Raw genomic sequence first — 21,789 nt, forward strand, 5'->3', positions numbered from 1 at the left:
GAAAGGTGGGGTAACCTTTTAATCTTTTGATCTTTGACCTGGATAGAGGAAGTTATCTTTGACCCAGAGAAAGGACGGGTTCTTTTTTTAACCTGTGATCTTTTACATAATATTTACCTAATGTGGGTTTGAGAGGAAGTATCAGTGAGCCGTTCTACGACTCTTTCTAACCCAATGAACACAGTAAACTGTTCTGTATGATAAATGTTTACCTTTATTTTCATTAAATATGTCGCTTTAAATGACTCATCACAGATCATCTGGAAAGTATCGTAAGAGCGACGATTGTTTCGTGACCTATTTTGCAAAAGTCATTTAAATTTAACTATAAGTAAATATGGTGTCAGGTAGAGTCATGACAGCTGTGGGTCGACAGGACATATTCCAGGTTCACATCTTATCATCCATCAAGTCCAGATCTGCTGTCTCTGTATATTTCATCCCTTTGACCATGGATTCCATCCGGCTCTGCTGAGACAGAAAACTAAATCTGACGAATTCTGCTACACAACATAATCTAGAACAGAGCAACACTTACCTCTGCCACCCTGACCTTCCGCTCCAAAGCACGAATGCTGTTCAGGAGAATCTTTTTCTTCTGCTTCACCTGAGTGTAATGTGAAACATCCAGATCAAGTGAGTCGTCCATTCGGCTGCTCAGCTGCTGGACAAGCACTTCCTCCTTTAGTAGCTTCTATAAAAAGTTGAATAATAATTTGAGATATAAGGAACACATTGATTCACTTACATAAGTGTATGCATTATGTCTCAAATGTCTCAAGCCTTGTGGAACAACAGGTCAAAGAATAGTATAAACAAGTGAAATCAAACATGGACTAGCACTGAACCTTGTGGAACACCAGCGACAGAATAGCATAAACAAGGGAAATCAAACAGGTACTAGCTCTGAACCTTGTGGAACACCAGTGACAGAATAGCATAAACAAGGGAAATCAAACAGAGCCTAGCTCTGAACCTTGTCGAACCCCAGCGACACAATAGAATAAACCAGGGAAATCAAACAGGTACTAGCTCTGAACCTTGTGGAACACCAGCGACAGAATAGAACAAACCAGGGAAATCAAACAGGTACAAGCTCTGAACCTTGTGGAACACCAGCGACAAAATAGAATAAACCAGGCAAATCAAACAGGGACTAGCACTGAATCTTGTGGAACACCAGGGACAGAATGGTATAAGTAGGGAAATCCAATGGGGACTAGCATCGAACCTTGTGAAACACCAGCAACAGAATAGTATAAAGTTAAGATGCTAACTAAAGCTCAAGATATTTAATAAAATTTTAAAAAAAACAACAAACCTCCTCAGATAATTTCAAGTCTTCCTCAACCTTTTTAAGCAGTTTCTCTTTTTTAGCTATTTTATCGCTCAGCTCTGTTGACTGCTGCGATGCACTCCGTAGTTTGTCCTGAAACAAAAGTGAGAGGTAGAAGTATTTACTTAAACAGTCATGTAGCACTCACCTGAAGTCATGCCCAGCCTACTTCATGACACTAAATTAATCTTAAATTCACCAGTCAATCAAAACATGTTGCTTCTTATAACCAAAGCGTGGTGTTCATGAGTTATTGCTAGTTTGCAATGGTCAATATTTGGTTAAATGTTTCAAATACATTCAGAGGAAGCCCCTGAAATGTCCTACAAAGAACCTGGATCTCCAGTGGGTCTCTTGAGTCACCTTGTGTGAGTTTAGGTTATGTTGTATGCTGGAATATTTGAGTTGGAGTTCGTCTGAGTTTTGATCGTCGCTCTCTTCCCTCGGATCTTGAAAATGGTCCTGAAAAAAATTCTGCTGACATCAACCGTTTCACTTTGATAACATTCGGATTATCGAAGAAAAACCTCCTTGTCTGGTCGTTGTAGTTGTGCCAACAGCTTCCTCTTCTTGTCCTTGAGCACCTGGTTGTAGCCCACGTACTTCACCAAGAGACTGGCCTGAGGAGTCCACAGAAGCATCAAATGAGATGGATGGATATACTCCATTATTTGATAGAGAAATATATGTGTGTCGACAAACTACCTTTGCCTTGCCCATAATGCATTGCATCGCCTTTTTCGTTTCCATTGATGGCAACTCATTCATTGTTCTGGGATGAATTCTCCGCTCAAAGTCACTTCTCTCTTTTTTTATCCTCGCACGACGCATTTCAGCTTCTTTTGAAGAGACCTGCTCAAAAAACAACTCAATAGAGAGAACTTACTTTAATTATTTAAGTACGAAATTAATAACCTTGGCGTTCCTTTGAAGTGCCTCGCTTTGCTGCTTCAGTTCCTTCAGATTTTGGCTTCTTGCCTCGACCACCTTCTGAGACGCGTAGAGTTTTTGATTGACAGTCAGACGTGGCACGTCGTCAGATAAGTCCGGGCTCTGACAACCAAAGTTGACGATTAAAAACAGTGTTACTCAGGAACAAGACATTTTATACACCTAAAACCTATATCTTCCCTAGGATTTTCCATGGTGCCTCCCACCCTATCTCGCCGGACAACACTTGGTTGGTCGTAAACTTTTGGTCACTCACTCCTACTTACTTTATCCTCCAGCTGAGACGTCTCCATGTCTTCTTTCAACGATAACTCCTCTTGGATTTGTGGACAGAAGAGGCTGATATAACTCTCGATCATATCGTTCTCTACTTCAAGCGCTGCAATTGAGTTCCTTTAGGAAATCAAACCAACAAGTTACACATCAGAATAAAACAGGAGTTCATAAGGTAAACAACAGCATCAAGAGAAACAACCAATAAATAAATAAATAAACATTTCAGTCATCCTCTGAACATTGTCATCAGTGAGCAGAGAAACAGATGGAACAAGAATGCTCCTTCCAAGATGCAACACTAATAGTCTCAGGGACTCGTTCATTCCTCATGCTATTATATGTCTTTGTTATTTTGGTTTCTTCACCACATGCAACAATACTGATGACGTACAGGACATGTCCTTATTTAAGTATATCGAAATTTTGGGTTGATCGAGTACATGCACCACAAATCCCTGACAACATTTTTCTAGTTCCCCCACAATAACATCTAAGGTGAGTAAAAAAAATGTTTTGGAATATCGATTATGATAAAAGTCATACCCTCATCTGTGAGTCTGCCAACTATGTATTAAATTGATCGATTCGCACACTGGTTTGTAAGTTATGACATTTCAAATGTTACATTTAACAGAAATGTCACACCTAAAACTATTGACTTAGCATAAAGGAGGTTGATTAGTTATGTTTTACCGTTTTGAATAATCAATATCATAGTTAATATTGTCATAAGAACCTTTTTGATAATATTTGTTTCTAATAAATAATTTTTGTATTTTGCACAAATACCTATACCTGGTCAAAGTACAGCCCGGGGTCACATGCGGCCCTTTGACTGTATTTATGCGTCCCCCCTGATGTCAAAGTATGATCATGTATGAATGGTTCTACTGCATTAACAAATGTATTTTGTATTTATTATTAATTTACATTTCAACACTTGTTTACTTTTTGTGTGTAATTTTTCGAGTATGTATTAATCCCTCAAAACATTTTTTATAAGTTAGTTGAAGAAATGTTATGAAAAACAACCTCATATAAAAAAGAATAAAATTGCAGCTTAATTAGCTAAATAAAAATCATGGCCTAATGACGAATGTCCTTTTTTTTGGGGATTTTCTCGTCTTTCTTTTTGCTTGACGGCCCCTAGCAACATTCACATAATTGAATGTGGCCCTTGAAGAATTATAATTGCCCACCCCTGACCTATACTATAGTGTTCGTCATTATTTAGGGTAATTTTGGTTTATAAGATTATATATCACATTACTTTGCCTCCTGGATACGATCCTTAAGTTCTTTCCTCTCTTCGCGTGTGACTTTTCTTCCAGTTTCTTCCATTTTCTTCCTTTTGTTTCCTCCCTAAACTATTTCGCTGCTAAGGTACACAGGGCCGTTGCTATGGCGATGGTGCTTTCACGGACTCACGTAAACTAGCGTTAGCTTACGAAGGTTGTTAAATTTTATTAAATTTTATTTTTTAAATTTTGTATTTTTGTAATAATGTACAATAACATGTATATTTAGTCTTCAAATGGTCAATTTAATTTTTTTTCACGAAAATAAATAAGAGTACGTGGTGACGTTTTGTCAGCAGACATTTACTTTCGTTTTCGTTTCCTCCATAAGAAAAGGTCGACGTTTCCAGATAACTAGGGAACAACAAGCAGGGATTTAAAAATGTCTGCGACCATCTCTAAATACATAACCAAGTCTCTGTGTGACGAGTACGGGGGTCTGGACTTCAACACTCTGAACACCATGTTACAAAGGAATTTTACGTTCCCGGAAGAATTGTTGCTGAACGCCTTTTTCGACGCGGAAAAGTTCACCATCCACCCCAGTCCGGGTTCGACCCGCAGCATCGACCCTGACAGTCGGATCATCGCAAAAACATCCCTAAGGTTGTGTCAGAAAAAGCCCGGCGAGTGTCGCCTGTGTGACGGTCTTCACCTGTGCAGGTACCTGGTCTGCGGAAACTGTACTTTTGGGTAAGAAAGACGGTTTTTAGATCCAACTAAAGCAAAATGTATCATTATTCATTTTATTTGACTTCACTTTAGTTCAGTTTACCTTAACAAAACTACTGTTAAATTAAAGAAAATCAAACTACAAACATAGAAAACATGTTTACTCTTTTTCATCTTGTCTAAACATTTATGAATGATATAATAATAATAATAATAATAATCTCTATTTATATAGCGCCTTTCTGGACCAGGGTCACAAAGCGCTTTGACAGCCATTCACACATACTGATGGGATTTTATTGTCATTTTTGTCATTTCAGAGATAGATGCACAAATCCTCACTTACTTCATGGGCCTCACAACGATGGACTTCTGGTAAAACATGACCTTCTAGACCTGCAGGAGAAGCAGCTCTTCAACTTGTTGCTGCAAAACGACCCTTTTCTGCTCCCTGAGGTGATTAGGTTATGGATTTGGAGTTTTATTTTTGCAGTTTTCCTCGATAAAAATAAAGTGAAATGTATTACTGGACCCAGATGATGTATAGGGATGTCACGATACTCAGATTTTCAACTCGATACGATACTAAGGGTACCATTTTTGATACCACAAAAATACAAATAAAAGTTGACCCGTTAAATATTTATATTAAAAATAAACTATAATTAAAGGTTACAGGTCTGAGATAGTGGGGAAAAACAATAAAACAATACAAATAAGACTAGTATAATTTATTAAAACTTTTTAAAAATGTATTCATTTATTAAATTAACTGTATCTACAGTAGATACAACATTCTTCGAGTTTCAATACTTTTAACTTATAGAAATATATCATATCAAACATCACAAACCAAAATATAAACGATGTAAAGAGGCACGTTGAAGCGACAACACAGAACATAAATAATCTGAATTAGAATCTGAATCATGTTAGTGAAATGTAGAGTCAAAACAAAGGAAAAACGGGACAAGATTTTTGTTGTGAAGTTGAGCCTGTTTTTATTTCAGAAATGTTCTGTGTTGGCACTTTAATTCGTATTATTTAGTTGTTTTTATTTTGGTCTGTATTGTTTGTTATGAACATGTTTTTAATTGTATTATTATTTTGTTTCTGTAACCAGATGTACATGCAGTATTTGGCAATGGCTGAACTGAGATTTGACTTTGCAGTTGCACTTTCCGGGCATTAGGTGGTGCCAGGAACAATCTTTTCAAACTTAGATATGCTTTCTTTAACATCTAGAGAAGGTTAAAGTACAAGAAACAGTTGTTTTTTTTACGTAGTATTACAGAGTGGATTTCAAATCCAAGGCTATCAAAATGCGCCTTATAGTCCGGTGCGCGTTATAGTCCAATGATTACAGTAAAACTTATTTGCCTACAGAACAAAACTACTTCAGAAACTTTAGTGTGGTGGTTCTGGTCTTGACCTTTTCCCAGAAGGGAGAGGCGGAGATGTTTTTTTTGATCTAACGTAATTGAATGTTGCTGTGGTTTTAGATATGTTCCCACTACAACAAGGGCACCTGCAGATACAACGACAAATGCACCAAACTGCACGTGTGCCAGCATCACATCCGAGGCGAGTGTAGATATGGCCAGTCCTGCAAACTAAATCACTGCGTGGATGTGAGGGCTTCGAAGGCTCTTAAGGGGTTCAGCCAGGAGAAACTGCTCGCCGTCTACAAGAATAAATGCATCATCAGTCATCAAGAGAAACCGGCGGCTGCCTCTCCAGGTACCCAAAAAACAACTTTCTTTTGACCCGACACAAGAAGTCGGTCAAGACTGCTAACCTAGTGATATCCCTTTCTACACTGTTTGGTTTTTGGCCGAGCTAAATTCTAGTTTGATGTGTGTTCCCGCAGCAGTTGGGCCTGAAGTCAGAGTCCCACAGCAGCTCCGGCCTGCGTCCACAAACCACAACAAAAAAGGACCTCCCCCCGCCGCTGCTAAGTCACCCATTAACATCGAGAAGGATGAAATCTGTCTCTTCTTTGTACGCAAAGCCTGCAGCCTCCCCAAAGGTGTCATAAGAAGTCCTGAGTCGGCCGCCACTCCCAAATTGACTATTTTTCTCTACTATTTCCTGATTTTAGGGAAATGTATCCGAGTGCATTGGCACCTACCTTACAGGTGGCAGGTCTTGGACACGGATGGTGTGACCTGGAAGGATATGGAGGATATGGAGGAGGTGGAGAAAGCCTTCTGTGACCCCCAGAAAGATAACAGTGGTGGCGATTCCATCCCCATCTCTCTACTCATGAGAATGTTCTCCTTGTAAGCATGATGGGCACATTTTTTTTAAACTTCTGGACTAGTTTAAGATCAGCACACAAAGCTAGACTGGGTCCTCATGCCTAGGGATCGGTACCCGTACTGGAGCATAATCACACCAGTTTTGACGTACGGAATTGTCCAGATGGAAAACCAACACAGATTTCGTACATCAATTTCAAGAGTTTTTTAATCATTCAACACTCGCCAGGCAAAACCTTTTGCAATCTCAGGTATAAAATAATACTCTCTCAGACTTTGCGATGAATATGACGGACAAACAAACAGTAGCTTAGGCCTGTGGCTTGCAAACTTCACCATGCCAAGACCCCCCAACCACCATTAGCCCTTTTTGCAAAACCAGATTGTTAAAAATATACCAGGAAACATGGACTTTTAGACTGTATTTCCTTACTTTCTATAACTTTTTAATATTTATTATTTGAGCTAGAAGTTCGCTTCCTGGTTTGGGCAAATGTTTAAAAAATATTTACTTTTAAAGTTTCTTGTATTAGATTCCATTCTTACCTTTCCTCTAATTTTCATAGCCCCCCCGCCACCCCCCCTAGTTGCCCCCTAGTTGGCCCCCAATTTGACACCCACTGGTTTAGGCCATTACTTGTGAAAACTAAATCCAGACAAGGTAGGCAACTTTTAAAACATGCTAAAAGTTATTTAGTTATTCACAATTTTGGAAAAGTCACATTTGTTTAAGCGATAGTTTGCCCAAAATTAAAATGTCACTAACTTTCTACTCACCCTCATGTCGACTAAGGGTTGGTATTATTTTCAGAGTAATCTGTTCATTTTTGTAGTTATTGACAAAAATGTTTGTTTATTTTAATGTAGCTCAGTTTAATGTTTTAATGGAGCTCAGTTGTCTTCGTCTAAAAATAATCCCAACCCTTAGTCGACATGCAGGTGAGTAGAAAATGAGTTTGAATTCTTTGGGTGAACCATTACTAATGACACACGTTGCCTTTGTTTCTAAAGGCACCGTTTCAAAAAGTTTGGCTCCGAAATTAGATAAAAATCCATCGCTACTCATGACTGACGCTACAAAATCAATTTCTTACTTGTAGTTGTGAACAAAAACGCGAGACACTTCAGCTCTAATTCTAAATGGAACCTTTATCCAAAAAACGATCTAAAGAAAAGAGGAAGTATTGACATTCAGGAGCCAATAGTTATAAAAACGTCTTTACTTTTCTTTACTTGTAGATCAAGTCATGGTGGGCAGTCGGTCGACTTCATCCAAATGACGTCCGGAGGCTCGACTGTGCGTCGTCTGTCCACGGCATCGTCCGCCTCGAGGCCGCCTCACTTCATTCTGACCACAGAGTGGGTTTGGTACTGGGCAGAAAATGGCGGGATCTGGCATGAGTTTGGACAGGTTGGTAAAAAAGGATGTGCCTTTAAGCAGGGATCCACAACCCTTTATTGCTCCTTGGACTGGTTTACTGTTGGCATTATATAATTACAGAGTTTGTTTTTCACTCATTCATTTTTACTCATTTAAAAAAAATGACTTTAACGGGCATCAAGAGTCGCAAGCTAATGTTACTTCAGAGAAAATATCATCTTTTTTCAAAACAAAAAACAGTCGAGACAGTAACAATCAATAGAACATAATTAATATAAATTATTTTCGGGCGGCCCATTAACAAACACCTCACAGATTTCCAGTGCATTAAATAACGCAAACTGTGTGAAGCTGTCACGGTCAGAAAACTAGATTATTTATTGTGGGCTATTTAAATCAAGTAATTACTTGATGTAAAAAAAACTTAAAACTGTGAAAGGGCATCAAGATCAAGATCTTAATTAGCTTCTCAAGATCTTTATTAACTACTTAATATCTGTATTAACTTCTCAAGATCTTTATTAACTACTTAATATCTGTATTAACTTCTCAAGATCTTTATTAACTACTTAATATCTGTATTAACTTCTCAAGATTTTTATTAACTACTTAATATCTTTATTAACTTCTCAAGATCTTTATTAACTACTTAATATCTTTATTAACTTCTCAAGATCTTTATTAACTACTTAATATCTTTATTAACGTCTCAAGATCTTTATTAACTCCTAAAGATTGTATTAACTTCTCAAGATCTTTATCAACTTCTAAAGATTGTATTAACTTCTCAAGATCTTTATCAACTTCTCATAATCTGTATTAGCTTCTCAAGATCTTTATTAACTACTTAATATCTTTATTAACTTCTCAAGATCTTTATTAACTTCTAAAGATTGTATTAACTTCTCAAGATCTTTATCAACTTCTCATAATCTGTATTAGCTTCTCAAGATCTTTATTAACTACTTAATATCTTTATTAACTTCTCAAGATCTTTATTAACTACTTCATATTTTTATTAACTTCTCAAGATCTTTATTAAATTCTAAAGATTGTATTAACTTCTCAAGATCTTTATTAACTACTTAATTTCTTTATTAACTTCTCAAGATCCTTATTAACTTCTCAAGATCTTTATTAACTACTTAATATCTTTATTAACTTCTCAAGATCTTTATTAGCTTCTCAAGATCTTTATTAACTACTTAATATCTTTATTAACTTCTCAAGATGTTTATTAACTTCTCAAGATTTTTATTAACTACTTAGGATCTCTATTAACTTTTCAGGATCCTTATCAACTTCTCAAGATCTTTAGTAACTTCTCAAGATCTTTATTAGCTTCTCAAGATCTTTATTAACTTCTCAAGATCATTATTAGCTTCTCAAGATCTTTATTAACTACTCAAGATTTTTATTAACTTTTCAAGATCTTTATTTACTTCTTAAGATCTTTATGAACTTCTCAAGATCTTTATTTTCTTCTTCTATTGTACCATAATACCTTCAGAATTGGCTTTAAAAATCTTTTCAAATAAAAAAAAAGTTATTTTCTGTTCAGAGTTCTCAACAGACCCCGTCCACGGTGACTTCTGCGACTCTGGAGAGTCTCTATCTGGCTGACAAAGATTCCATCTCTTTCGATACCACAAAATACTCTTACCTCCTCCACTTCAAACCGTCGCCGGGATCGCCACCGATGTATCAGGAGAACTTGACTCTGAAAACCAAACGTGAGGTCCGCAGGAGACCTCGCTTTGTGTCTGCTCAGGATGTGGCGAACAAGCTGAGAAGGTAGAAAAACCGTCTTAGCCATTATTGACTTTTTGATGATGCATCATCTCTCGCTCTGTGTTCGTCCCGGCAGTGGATCGTCATCCGGCTCCAGCCCTGTTAAAAACTTCCCGTCACACTGGGTCAGGACCTCTCAGCCGGATATTGGATACAAGGTACTTCCTTTTGTTGGACCTACATTCACCAACAAGATCAGTTTTCCTCGGTGAATGTGTAGTTTTCAAACCAATATACAACACTATACAAAATGAGTCACAAGTACATGATCCATAAACGCTGGGTTGATCCTCTTCTAACAATTGTCGTTCCCGCCGATCCAGAAGGTGCAACTTGACAGAACCTGCAGGGAATTCATGATGATTCAGGGGTTGTTTCGCAAAACCATGAGAAAAAATACCATCAACAGCATCCACAGGATCCAGAACTTGTCGCTGTGGGAGATCTTTCACTGGTACAAACTCTGGTCCAGAGAAGAAGATGGGAGAAGACTCCTCCGTCATTTTTGTACGCTTCATATTTCAGGCAGCGAGAGCAGATGGCGCTGAGGAACGGAGGGAAACCTGTGACCGAGCAGCACCTGTTTCACGGGACGAACGAGTCTCTGGTTGAAGCCATCTGTGAGCAGAACTTCGACTGGAGGATGTGCGGCGTTCATGGCACTGCATATGGAAAAGGTACTTGACTGAACTGAAGGATTCTTTTAAATGTTCTCTAAACAACACAGTATTACAATATTTCGTTTTTTTTAATAGTTACAGATTTGTTTAAAATAAGTTAAAAACATCCACAAATGTTCAAATATATCTTCAGAAATGTGTTGAAAACAAACACAGAAATATATATTTTAACATTTGCTAAAACATACACAAATGTTTAATTAAAAAAATGTTAAAAACATACAGAGATGTTCAAATATATATTTTAAAATATGTATAAACCCCCCCCCACCACAAATGTATATTTAAGAAAAGTTAAACACATACTCAGATGTTAAAATAATTATCAAAAATAAACACACATTTTAAAATGTATCTTTTTAAAAATCTGTTTAAAACATACACACATGTATATTAAATAAAAAAAAATTAAATATATATATTTTCAATACATACACAATTGTTAAAATATATTTTTTTAAGATATGTTAAGTTAAAGAAAATCACAAGATTAACAAATGTATCTTTTAAAAAAAATCTGTTTAAAACATACACTGCTGTTAATTGTGTATTCAAAATATATTCAAAACAAACACAGATGTAAAAATATATATTCATGAATATATTTAAAAAATACAAAGTTGTCGTGATATATATAGAAAATATATTGGTTATGTAACACACACAACAACATTTAAGATAAAATCTTATAAGCAGTGTTAATGGAAGTGACGGCCAAGTTTAAATAAACTACATCAGTAGATTTTCTGTTGGTTTCCTGGAACACGACCAGCATGTGTTTCTCATGTGTCGACTGTGTCCTTGATGGTTGTAGGAAGTTACTTTGCTCGGGACGCCTCCTACTCCAATAGATACGCTCAAGCCAATGGAACGAAGAAGGTCATGTTTGCAGCTCTGGTCCTCGTGGGAGACTACACCCGAGGAAGCAGCAGCTACCTTCGCCCCCCCCCGCGCAACGGCAACACTCTTTACGACAGTTGTGTGGACAACGTGGCCAGTCCCAGCATTTACGTCATCTTTGAGAAGCAGCAGATCTACCCGGAGTACATCATCGACTACTCTTAGGAAGTGTGAGAGTCAGTTCATGATCCATAACCTCCGTCGACGGGAGTGTAATAACATGGAAATACATTTGAAATAACTACTTTAATAGCACATTATTATGGATTTATTTTCAAATGTTATCTGAAAAAGGTTTAGAGACGGCAGTTGCATTCATTTAAAACGAAAAACGTTTTTTTAACATGTGGTTGTGTGCGGGGCTGTTGCAGTTATATAAATCTAACAGTAGGGGGAGTAGAATAACGTTGACGCTTCTATAGCGTTTAGTAGTCTAGAGTGAAATGTTTAAATTGTGACTCAACGAAGCAGCAAAAGCTTTATAATCATTTTATTACTTGCATGTAGCCTACAAAATCAACAACTTCCCTTTTTTTCCCCAGTAATTACAAATCAAACACACACTTCATTTGATTTAAAAATAAAAGTACACACTTGGTTCACAGTATTCGTTCACCCATCAAAGTACCTTGAAGTTCATTGATGATACATTTCTGTGCAAATCATGTCTGAAAAATAAAATAATTCAAAAACGTATTGACTGGTCCAAGACACAATTTTTGGGTGGCATTAGGACCCAGCGGAAGTGGTCAGTACCTATTGAAAGGTTCATGGAAGGCGATTATTATTCAGCTTCTTAGTTCTGTGGTTGAGATCGTTACGTGTGCGACAGCAGTGTTTGATCGATACTTAAAAACAATGATCCATCGGTTAGTGATTCTCCTCGTCGTGATGTGTTGAGCTCATCCTCAAACGCAGCATCTCCTCCGTGATCATCAAGTTGGTTTAGCAGCTTATTGACATGAATAATCAGGGGGAAAAAAAGAGGTATTTTCAGTCGGTTCTGTCCGATGTTCTGAAGATGTTCATGGATCCTCAGGGGTTTCAACTTGACCTTCGGCAGCATTTCTTCTCTGGAGCTTCACAAAAACACCATCTTTAGGTCCCAGAGTAGTCATGGACTTCAGCTCAAGAGGAACCTGAAGGTAACACATAACTTGTGAGCATAGAAAGGCCTTTAAAGGTATGGCCCGGGGGTCCATTTGTGGCCATATGTAGCATTAACATAACATCAACTCATCTTGATAGGAAAAGAAAATTCTAACGTTAGCTTAGCGGACTTTTCTGTTGTCCAGTGAATAAGAAAACTTTCTGTTGATTTATTGTTTCAGTTTTATAACATTTTTATGTAAAGTATAAACAATACCATTGTATATAAATGTTGTAGCTCAAGGGGCAAAACTACTTTTTTATGTATTCAAATCTAATACTAAATAAGAAAGAAAGTCTGGTCATTTTATCTGCAACTGTTTTTTTCTTTTAAACAAATGTTTTTGTTAAGAAAATGTCTTGAGGGTTTTCAGCCAATTTCTATCCAGGTCATTCATTATCTGCTCAAGGTATTTCATAAAATTTCGCATGTATGGCATCAAATATAAATCTTGTGAGCATTTACACCGCTCTTCTTTTTGTGACTATTTGCACTCACCTGAGTTTCAGCGCAAGCTACGACGTTGAAGCGTCTGAAAAGACGAACCAGAGCCATCTTGATCTCCAGCTGAGCTAATCTCATGCCCACGCAGTTCCGTGGGCCGGCGCCGAACGGAAGGTAGACGAAAGGATGACGATTCTCTTTTGCTTCTGGTGTGAATCTGAAGAGTTAAACAATTTTGAAAGATAAGTCACGATTTTCCTCGCAATAGTTTTTAACTACTTTTCTCTAAATCTCAGATTAAACCAAGAGGCAACTTTATAGTGCGCGGTAAAGGTTTGTAGTGCACAGTAAAAGTTTGTAGTGCACAGTAGAAGTGTGTAGTGCACAGTAGAAGTTTGTAGTGCACAGTAGAAGTTTGTAGTGCACAGTCAGAGTTTGTAGTACACAGTAAAAGTTTGTAGTGCACAGTAGAAGTGTGTAGTGCACAGTATAAGTGTGTAGTGCACAGTAGAAGTATGTAGTGCACAGTAGAAGTGTGTAGTGCACAGTACAAGTTTGTAGTGCACAGTAAAAGTTTGTGGTGCGCAGGAAAAGTTTGTAGTGCACAGTAAAAGTTTGTAGTGCACAGTAAAAGTTTGTAGTGCACAGTAAACGTTTGTAGTGCACAGTAGAAGTTTGTAGTGCACACTAGAAGTGTGTAGTGCACAGTAGAAGTGTGTAGTGCACAGTAGAAGTGTGTAGTGCACAGTAGAAGTTTGTAGTGCACAGTAGAAGTTTGTAGTGCACAGTCAGAGTTTGAAGTGCACAGTCAAAGTTTGTAGTGCCCAGTAGAAGTTTGTAGTGCGCAGGAAAAGTTTGTAGTGCACAGTAAAAGTTTGTAGTGCGTAGGAAAAGTTTGAAGTGCGCAGGAAAAGTTTGTAGTGTGCGGGAAATGTTTGTAGTGCACAGTATAAGTTTGTAGTGCACGGTAGAAGATTGTAGTGCACAGTAGAAGTTTGTAGTGCACAGTAGAAGTTTGTAGTGCACAGTAGAAGTTTGTAGTGCACAGTAGAAGTTTGTAGTGCGCAGGTAAAGTTTGTAGTGTGCGGTAAATGTTTGTAGTGCACAGTAGAAGTTTGTAGTGCACAGTAGAAGTTTGTAGTGCACAGTAGAAGTTTGTAGTGCACAGTAGAAGTTTGCACTGCGTGAGTTTGTAGTGTGCAGCCAAAGTTTGTAATGCGTGGCTAAAGTTTGTAGTGGGCGGTAACAGTTTGTAGTGAAAAGTAGAAGTTTGTTTGTGTGCAGTCAAATTTCTAGTCTGCATTAAAGTATCTAGTGTGCAGTAAAGTTTCTAGTGTGCCGTAAAGTTTCTAGTGTGCTGTAAATGTTCTAATGCACAGTAAAGTTTCTAGTGTGCTGTAAAGTTTCTAGTGTGCTGTAAAGTTTCAAGCTGCTCCATCCATCACCTCTCAGGGATGAACTTCTCGGGTTCCGGCCAGTGTTCGGGGTCAAGGTGGAGGAACCCTGCTGGGATCTCCAGTGAAGCCCCTTTAGGCAACAACTGGCCGTTAACCACAAAGTCTTCGTCAATATCACGTGCGAACCTGAGAAACAAAAGAGGCAGAAATGTCTCAGACAATCATCAGCCCGTGACTTACACTTTTGGCCCCTCTTGACCCCTGACTTATGTTCCCACTCACCTGAAGGCAGGTGGGTAGAGACGCAGAGCCTCACACACCACCATCTCCAAGTATTTCAGCTCCTGGACGTTCGTGTAATCTACAGACTCCTACAAGCACAAGGAACACAGATGATGCACACGAGTATAAAGTCAAAGTTAGTGAAGTACCACAGACATGGACTCTATAAGGTATTTATTATTTATAAAATTGTATTCAAATAAAGTACAGGTTAGAATGAAAAACACTACTTATTTTGTTGAAAACGTGTATTTAAGAAATTACAGAATTAAATCATTTGATTTTAAAAAGTTTTGTTTTAAAATTATGAATCAACAATAAAAAATGTCGAAGACAGAAAATAACTTTTTCATAATAATAATAATAATAATAGTTACTATACACCCCCCTTGTGGTCATATGCGATACTGATTTAATTTAATTAATAAAAATGAAGCGGAGATTGACATGTTTGACAATAAGTTAAGGCAGGAACTGAAGAAAACCTAAATAACTTGACATATATCATGACTTATAAAGATGCTAGTGTTTAGCATTTTGTTGAAAACAAAAAAACATTGCGATCAAACTCAGTGACCTTCAGTAATGGACAGAAAAGATTTTACATTCTGCATTTGATAGAATTAAAGGCCAAAATAGAAAAAACTGCAAATATGGCTGGTTATATCTAAATATGTTATTTATCTTTTATTTTTAACATGGTTTATTTGATTAATATACATGTTTTTTTTTATATTGCTTGTTATTTGAATCCTGGAATATAGCGCTAGTCCAGCAACTGTATCACGAGACAGTGGCTTCATTTTGCCACTAGATGGCACTCTAAGTTTGCAATTGGTGCCAGGTTTCATGGTTTCAATTAGTTGTTAAAATTAGTTGATGAGAGTTGAAGATAATAAAGTAAAAAATAATAAAATAATATTTTTTATTATAGTTCTTTTATGGTAAATATTTAAATGACATGTGTATAAAATATTTCAGTTTTTTTTATATCACGCAAACATTTAAAGCATTCAGTTTTGTGTTTCAATTAACCTTTTGGCCACTAGATGGCAGCAGTCATTAAATCCTCTGCAGTTTAAGGAACAATGAAATCCCAAAAGATCCCAGCGATGACTGAGGATTAGAGGATACAGTCGACTTCAGCAGATAGATTATCTTGCTGTTTTATTTTGGTTTAAAAATGAAATGAGTTACGCCCAAAAAGGTCTAAAGTCATGTGGTCTGTAAATTCTGCAACACCAGAGTCAAGTTCTCGGAAAATACTACAAATATATACTTGTTTCTACAGTATCGCAATATATGGTATCGTTGTCCCTGCATCGTGATATGTATCGTATCGCCAGATTATATAAATTGTGTGTATCAAGAACTGAGGATGATAATATTATCATTTACTTTGTTGCACCTGAGCGTAGGACTTATAAACGGCCACCATGTCTCTACTCACATGTCTCCTGAAGAAGTCTTCCAGCTCCTCCTGGACTTTGCGCTGACACTCGGGGTGGACGGCCAGCAGGTAGCAGGTGAAGCCCAGAGTGTTGCTGCTGGTTTCGTAGCCGGCAATAAGGAAGACGAACGCCTGACCCACGATCTCGTCTTCTGTGATCATCTTCTTCAGTGGCCCCCGCGTGGATCCCAGAGGACTGTCCGCCGCCTGCTGTGAGGAGTTCAGCTGGTCCATCTTCTCCACACACTCCTTGCTGGTCTGAGCTTCCAGCATCAGCTGAAGGAAGTCTCGTCGCCTCTACGGCCATTTTTAAAAGGTATTTAAAATACAAAACTCCGTGAGTGGATTTTCAATAATTCACCTGTTCCGCAGGCTGCTCTTCTCTCAGCTTGATGATCCTCTGAATGCTGTGAATGAAGAAGTTGTTCATAATGTCTCGTCTCTTGTTGGGGATGAGTTTGAAGATGGAAGCCATGAGCTGTGGAAAAGCCACTGTTGACAAATGAAAAGGGTATTTTAGCAAAAAACAAATCCTTGACATCTATCTTTCCCTTGATTAGCTTAAAAAGTATTGCTTTTTTTTATCTGTCAGACTTACTGAAGAGCAGCATGATCGGCCTGAAGAAGGATATGTTGAAGAACATCTGAGCGTGGCGAACAAACGGGTCGTCCGGGTTGTTCTGAGAGTCCACTTGAGTGGCAAATGCAACACTGGCGATCACATCCATGGTAAAGCAGCCGAAACACCTGAGAGCACGAGATTAGATTGAGAGACTTGCTTCAAATATTCCAGTTTGTCAAGGATGCAAAGCAGTACGTGGATTTACTTGTGGATGTCGAAGGATTCTCCGGACTCGGCATAGACGTCCAAGTTTCTCATGAGAGCGTTGGTGGCCGTGTCGATGAGAGGAACCATCTATGATATAGATAACATATATTATCTTGTTGCATTCAGTATGTTCACAATTTGTTATTTTCCTAATCAGATCAGGTTACCCAGAATACATCAGTACATTTTCAAAATGGTTTTAGAAGCATTTCTGAAGCTTCCAGTGTTATTTTAAAGTACTCATTTTTTTTAAACTTTTGGTTTTAAGCGTGTTATTAAGATTTCAATTTAGAATATCATTATTTTGGGAGTGTTTTGAGTGGTGAATTTGACGTGGAAGACCAGTAGGTGGCGCTTTGTACATTTAATTTACAATTAGTGACAGGTGTGCTGTGAACTGGCGAAGCTAACAGTTTTCAACAGTCAATTCAAAAAGGTATACGTTTTTAGTTTTTAGTTGTGTTTATTTGAATTTAATCAACTGGAAAGTAACAAAATCAAATGAAGGATGTGTCAAGTACAGAACGTTTCAACTGCATCTCAGAGGATTATTAGGTCAGTTTCTTAATGTATTTGATTTTAGTTGTTTTACTAATATATCCAAAACATGTTTATATAAAATTTAAAATATCTTCATACAACCTTTATTTCATTTATTTTCAGTATGTTGTGAAACAAATACACTTTTTGTTCTGGTTACTTTTCTTTTCCAATCATTTTACATCTTCTTTGTTCTTCATTCTGTCTCTCCGCCTATGTTTCCACCAGCCTGCGACTCGCGTTACCAAACCAGGCAAGAGGTAATGAATAAACGATGGAGTTAACAAGTACCTCTTTCATCTTGGCAGAGCTGAAGGACGGCGTCAGGATACTTCTCACTCTCTTCCACTGTTCGTTTCTTAGCATGAGCAGACAGTCGCTCATGGGTTTGTTAGGAAATCGAAGGGTCTACAACACGGAGAACAGATAGTTGTGTAAAAGGTTTAGTATTGAAAATAAATGACACAAACAAATTACTTTATTTCTGCTGACTGCAGGTTTAACTTGAGATAAAATTGAACTATCATATTCAAATTTTACTCTGCATACTTAACAAAAATCAATGTTGAAACAAGAAACAAAACAAGATGTAGCACTGAGTGTTGAATTTAATCTGAATGTAACAATGAAAATGTTACGGTTTTGGCAATTTTGGATGGTACAGATGACAGATACTCAAGCTCATCTAGATCTTAGATTCACTGACGTTACCATCATAATGTCATGGATTCAGCTTAATCTTCCTCTAAATCTATTGTTCTCACCATTCTGTTAGGAAAGCTGCTGAACTCCTTCACCATCACTTGCTTGAGCATGTCGGGATCTGCAACCACCACCACTGGTCTCCTCGCCAAGTAGTATCTGAGAGGCAAAGAACTGTGACTCACCCACACATGCCAGAGGTGCAGACAGATCAACTGTGAACACGTGAGTAAAGCTTAACTTTCATGACACTAATTATTTTCTTTTCCACCCTGAAAATGACTAAAATTGTTCTTTGCAAGAGTTCATGTACTCACCCACACACTCTCCCATGAGTCTTTATGAGATCGCTGATTGGTTTATAAAAACCCTGAAATCAGATTAAGAGAAATTAATTTATCTAACATTATATTCTTTAGTATAATCCTCAAGAGAAGTCTAATCTAGGGATGTGAGTAATCGTTTGATTGTTTGCTCATCCTAATCAGACAATAGATTAAGTTTCTTTAAAAAGATGTTCTCAGGTTGAAATGAAAAGAATTCTGACCTCCCGAAACAAGAACAAGTTGCCATAGAAGGGAACAGGCTTTGGATGTTTGATACCACATCTTGCTAGGGTTGAAAACGGGTGGATGGAATACCTGGATGAAGAAAGAGAACAAATATAAACATTTTCTCATTTAATCTATAGATAAAACATGTCACTATTTTAGTGAATGCTAACTGTGTGGTTGTTTGGCAAGTCAAGATTTGGAATTTGCCATAGAACCATAATCTCCACTTTTCAAAGCCATGAATAAAAAGGTTTGTTCTACTGTATGATGAATATTTACAAGTATAATACAAAATAAATATATAATCAAGCATTACCATGTACTTTTGCTTTCTAATAGCTTTTATGATTTAACTGCAGAGACAATGAATTACCAGTAAAGAAGTCCCAAAAAGACGACAAACAAAGTGAGTGTGATGGTGTAACTCCCAGCTTCCAAAGAGAACACTTCGAAGAGGTCCATGGTGGAAAAACAACTTCTCGGTTGTTTTTCTACGGATCAATTTTCCTGAAAATGTAAGAAAAATAGTTAGTAATATTCTCATATGGCATAGTGTTACATTACAGCTCTTCTTGCTTCAGAGAGGAATTTGTATTTTGTCAAACATATATCAGTTAAGATAAACAATAGCTGCTAAAAGGACTCCAAGAGTGCATATGATTTATGGGAACTAAAAGTTCAATGCTTGACATTTAACAAAGAAATCAGCCAACAAATTCTGAAACCCCCAGTTTTCCACATGTGCTCTAATGACCTTTGACAACTTACTTTCCTTATATAAGGATCAATAAAGTTTGATCAGGCTTGAACCTACCAAATTGGGAGACAAATGCATAAAGGTGAATAAATGGCTTGAATTCCCTCAACGTTGCCTTTGAGTCTGTAGCCTCTACTTTACCCCAACTTTTCATCCATTTCATCCTCAACCATGTTCTCTGAAAAGAATGACCAATGCAGGATAACAACCTTTGTAAGGCAGACACTTTTATATTTGTATAAATGTGCTTTAATTAAACAATCGGCTTAACTTATAAGCAGGGAACATCTCAAAAATATATTTTGCACAAAGCCTCGTACACTTTTAGAGGTCACATGAGGTTTCATGCCCTTTTCCCTGCAATATTTCATTTATTGATCGTGTAAACTTAGTTGCACATTAACTCAGTTCCTACCATAAGTGCGTCAATCATTTTTGAAAGCTTTTGTTTGAAAGTCAAAAGAGGTTTAATCTTCAAATTCAGAATATACACATAGATATGTAACTATGTTTATCCCTACATACAAATATACTAGTGAGTAACTCAGTCATTGTTAAAAAAATATATATATATGTTACCTAACCCCGAGTTACGCATTATTATCTAACCTATTGTTTTATTTTGAGTCACAAGTCTCGTAAAAAAAAACCATTCTCCCTGAAACATGGTTTGACAAATATTATTTAGCGAGGATGAGTTAACATTGACAAACGAATGTTAACATACGAACGTTTTATTTCGCACAAATGAATAGTTGACTTACGTTGAGCATCACCTACAGTTTGTTGACGTCCTTTCTTCTTCGTCTCAGCAGTATAGTGCCGCGAGAGTGCGATACACCGCCCCCTATAGTCAGGATATATAGTGTTTGAATATAATAAAACGACGAGTTTAAAGCGTCAAATGAAAAAAAAAAAAGTGTTGCTTTTTGATAAAGCGATTTACTTCTATTTATATCTATTTATTGTAGTGTCAAGAGTCACTAAAGTTGCTTCCCGATTTGTCTGAGGGGCCACAAAACGACTTAAAGTTATTATTATTTAATGGGTTAATACTTATCTATTTATATATGTTATTAAAGTTAATTTAATTTATTAATATAGGCAACTTTTGATGAAAATGTGTATATTTCCGTGTGTATTACTACATATATCCTGCAGATGGTGGTATCGTATAGTGCGAGCTATACATGAAACTAAATAGATAATCTGAAGATGGTTAAATTCATAAACATAACACACAATGTCCATTTTGACCTTTGTCATGGTAAGATAATTGTAGTGTCATCGGGGATCAATGTTTAACAAACCTTTTTATAGCTTTTCCACGTCACACTCGGTGATGGAAATTGCGAGGACTTTTTTTTTTAAATCACAGCTTTTCCCAAATTTAAATTTCATATTTTTTTACTCACCCTCACGTCGACTAAGGGTTGGGATTCTTTTTTATAGTTCCTTAAGCAGAAATGTGTGTTTGTCTAAACATTACACTCAAAAACATACAAATACCTCCATACTCCTTGTCTTTAACGTCCCTCTTGTATTGTAGCATCAACGTGAGACATTTTTCCGAAAAATAAACTTTAAAAAGCTTTTTTTTCCGTTTTTTTCTGAACAATTCCTCATGCCGAGGCTTCAATACAAAATAATTTTGGGTGAACTATCAGTTTAACAGTGGATTACTATTTTCTTAAGTGACACCATCACAAGCTCAATATTCCTCTGAGCTGTTTCATTGGTAGACGTGATGACATGAATAGTCTTTTACAATAGAATACACTTTACATTCCAAGTCAACATCCTCACCAAACTTATAGTCTGTGAAGAACCAGTGTTTTATACACTATTATTATTAGTTAATATTTTGTGTAATGATTAGTTTAGTTTGTTTTTAAACAAATATACTAAGAAAAAATTGCAGCGACTTTGCAATCAGACTTTCATGACACAAGAGGGAGCCAGAAACACATTTTTACATCCTGCTGATTGCGCCTTTAACAGCTTATCTTTCACTTTAAAGCGATAATTCACCCAAGGTTCGAACTTCACTATTTTTTCTGGAATTATTTTCATAATTTCTTTGATTAGTGAAGTTTGAATTCTGGGTTAAATATCATTTTAATTTCCTTGCCATTTAC

The 21,789-nt window shown here is 37.0% G+C and overlaps 3 protein-coding genes across 3 annotated transcripts; 1 reads left to right on the forward strand and 2 right to left on the reverse strand.

The window, feature by feature from the left end:
• Positions 1–285: 285 nt before the first annotated feature.
• Positions 286–3,902, reverse strand: LOC148073951 (cilia- and flagella-associated protein 263-like). The gene is made up of 9 exons (XM_087797578.1): positions 3,834–3,902; positions 2,554–2,680; positions 2,252–2,389; positions 2,042–2,188; positions 1,864–1,956; positions 1,700–1,798; positions 1,322–1,429; positions 539–694; positions 286–468 (listed from the first exon to the last, which is right to left on the reverse strand). Exons 2-9 carry the CDS (start codon positions 2,644–2,646, stop codon positions 391–393), a joined length of 912 nt encoding a protein of 303 aa, XP_087653704.1. The 5' UTR covers positions 2,647–2,680; positions 3,834–3,902; the 3' UTR covers positions 286–390.
• Positions 3,903–4,189: 287 nt separating this feature from the next.
• On the forward strand, positions 4,190–12,242 carry parp12a (poly (ADP-ribose) polymerase family, member 12a). The gene is made up of 11 exons (XM_087797527.1): positions 4,190–4,554; positions 4,854–4,989; positions 6,036–6,273; positions 6,404–6,562; positions 6,635–6,815; positions 8,034–8,205; positions 9,737–9,969; positions 10,043–10,124; positions 10,290–10,420; positions 10,492–10,643; positions 11,461–12,242. Exons 1-11 carry the CDS (start codon positions 4,244–4,246, stop codon positions 11,709–11,711), a joined length of 2,046 nt encoding a protein of 681 aa, XP_087653653.1. The 5' UTR covers positions 4,190–4,243; the 3' UTR covers positions 11,712–12,242.
• On the reverse strand, positions 12,020–20,456 carry tbxas1 (thromboxane A synthase 1 (platelet)). The gene is made up of 14 exons (XM_087797529.1): positions 20,416–20,456; positions 19,268–19,401; positions 18,888–18,981; positions 18,658–18,710; positions 18,403–18,499; positions 17,930–18,046; positions 17,097–17,185; positions 16,868–17,016; positions 16,631–16,761; positions 16,270–16,566; positions 14,820–14,908; positions 14,586–14,723; positions 13,195–13,357; positions 12,020–12,685 (listed from the first exon to the last, which is right to left on the reverse strand). The coding sequence occupies exons 2-14, from the start codon at positions 19,354–19,356 to the stop codon at positions 12,572–12,574; spliced, it is 1,620 nt and encodes a 539-aa protein (XP_087653655.1). The 5' UTR covers positions 19,357–19,401; positions 20,416–20,456; the 3' UTR covers positions 12,020–12,571.
• Positions 20,457–21,789: the final 1,333 nt, after the last annotated feature.

The sequence above is a fragment of the Callionymus lyra genome, chromosome 8, assembly GCF_982586985.1.
Source record: "Callionymus lyra chromosome 8, fCalLyr1.hap1.1, whole genome shotgun sequence".
Lineage (NCBI taxonomy): Eukaryota > Metazoa > Chordata > Actinopteri > Syngnathiformes > Callionymidae > Callionymus > Callionymus lyra.

Coding starts and splice junctions, on each gene's coding strand:
- tbxas1 (XM_087797529.1), bottom strand. CDS start 19,356: ATGGACCTCTTCGAAGTGTTCTCTTTGGAAGCTGGGAGTTACACCATC. Junction 18,982..19,267: donor TTTTTGGGACTTCTTTACTG/GTAATTCATTGT, acceptor TTCTTCATCCAG/GTATTCCATCCACCCGTTTT. Junction 18,711..18,887: donor ACTTGTTCTTGTTTCGGGAG/GTCAGAATTCTT, acceptor ATCTGATTTCAG/GGTTTTTATAAACCAATCAG.
- parp12a (XM_087797527.1), top strand. CDS start 4,244: ATGTCTGCGACCATCTCTAAATACATAACCAAGTCTCTGTGTGACGAG. Junction 10,421..10,491: donor CTGTGGGAGATCTTTCACTG/GTACAAACTCTG, acceptor TTCATATTTCAG/GCAGCGAGAGCAGATGGCGC. Junction 10,644..11,460: donor TGGCACTGCATATGGAAAAG/GTACTTGACTGA, acceptor TGATGGTTGTAG/GAAGTTACTTTGCTCGGGAC.
- LOC148073951 (XM_087797578.1), bottom strand. CDS start 2,646: ATGATCGAGAGTTATATCAGCCTCTTCTGTCCACAAATCCAAGAGGAG. Junction 695..1,321: donor ACTTGAAATTATCTGAGGAG/GTTTGTTGTTTT, acceptor AACTTTTTATAG/AAGCTACTAAAGGAGGAAGT. Junction 469..538: donor GGAAGGTCAGGGTGGCAGAG/GTAAGTGTTGCT, acceptor CTGTCTCAGCAG/AGCCGGATGGAATCCATGGT.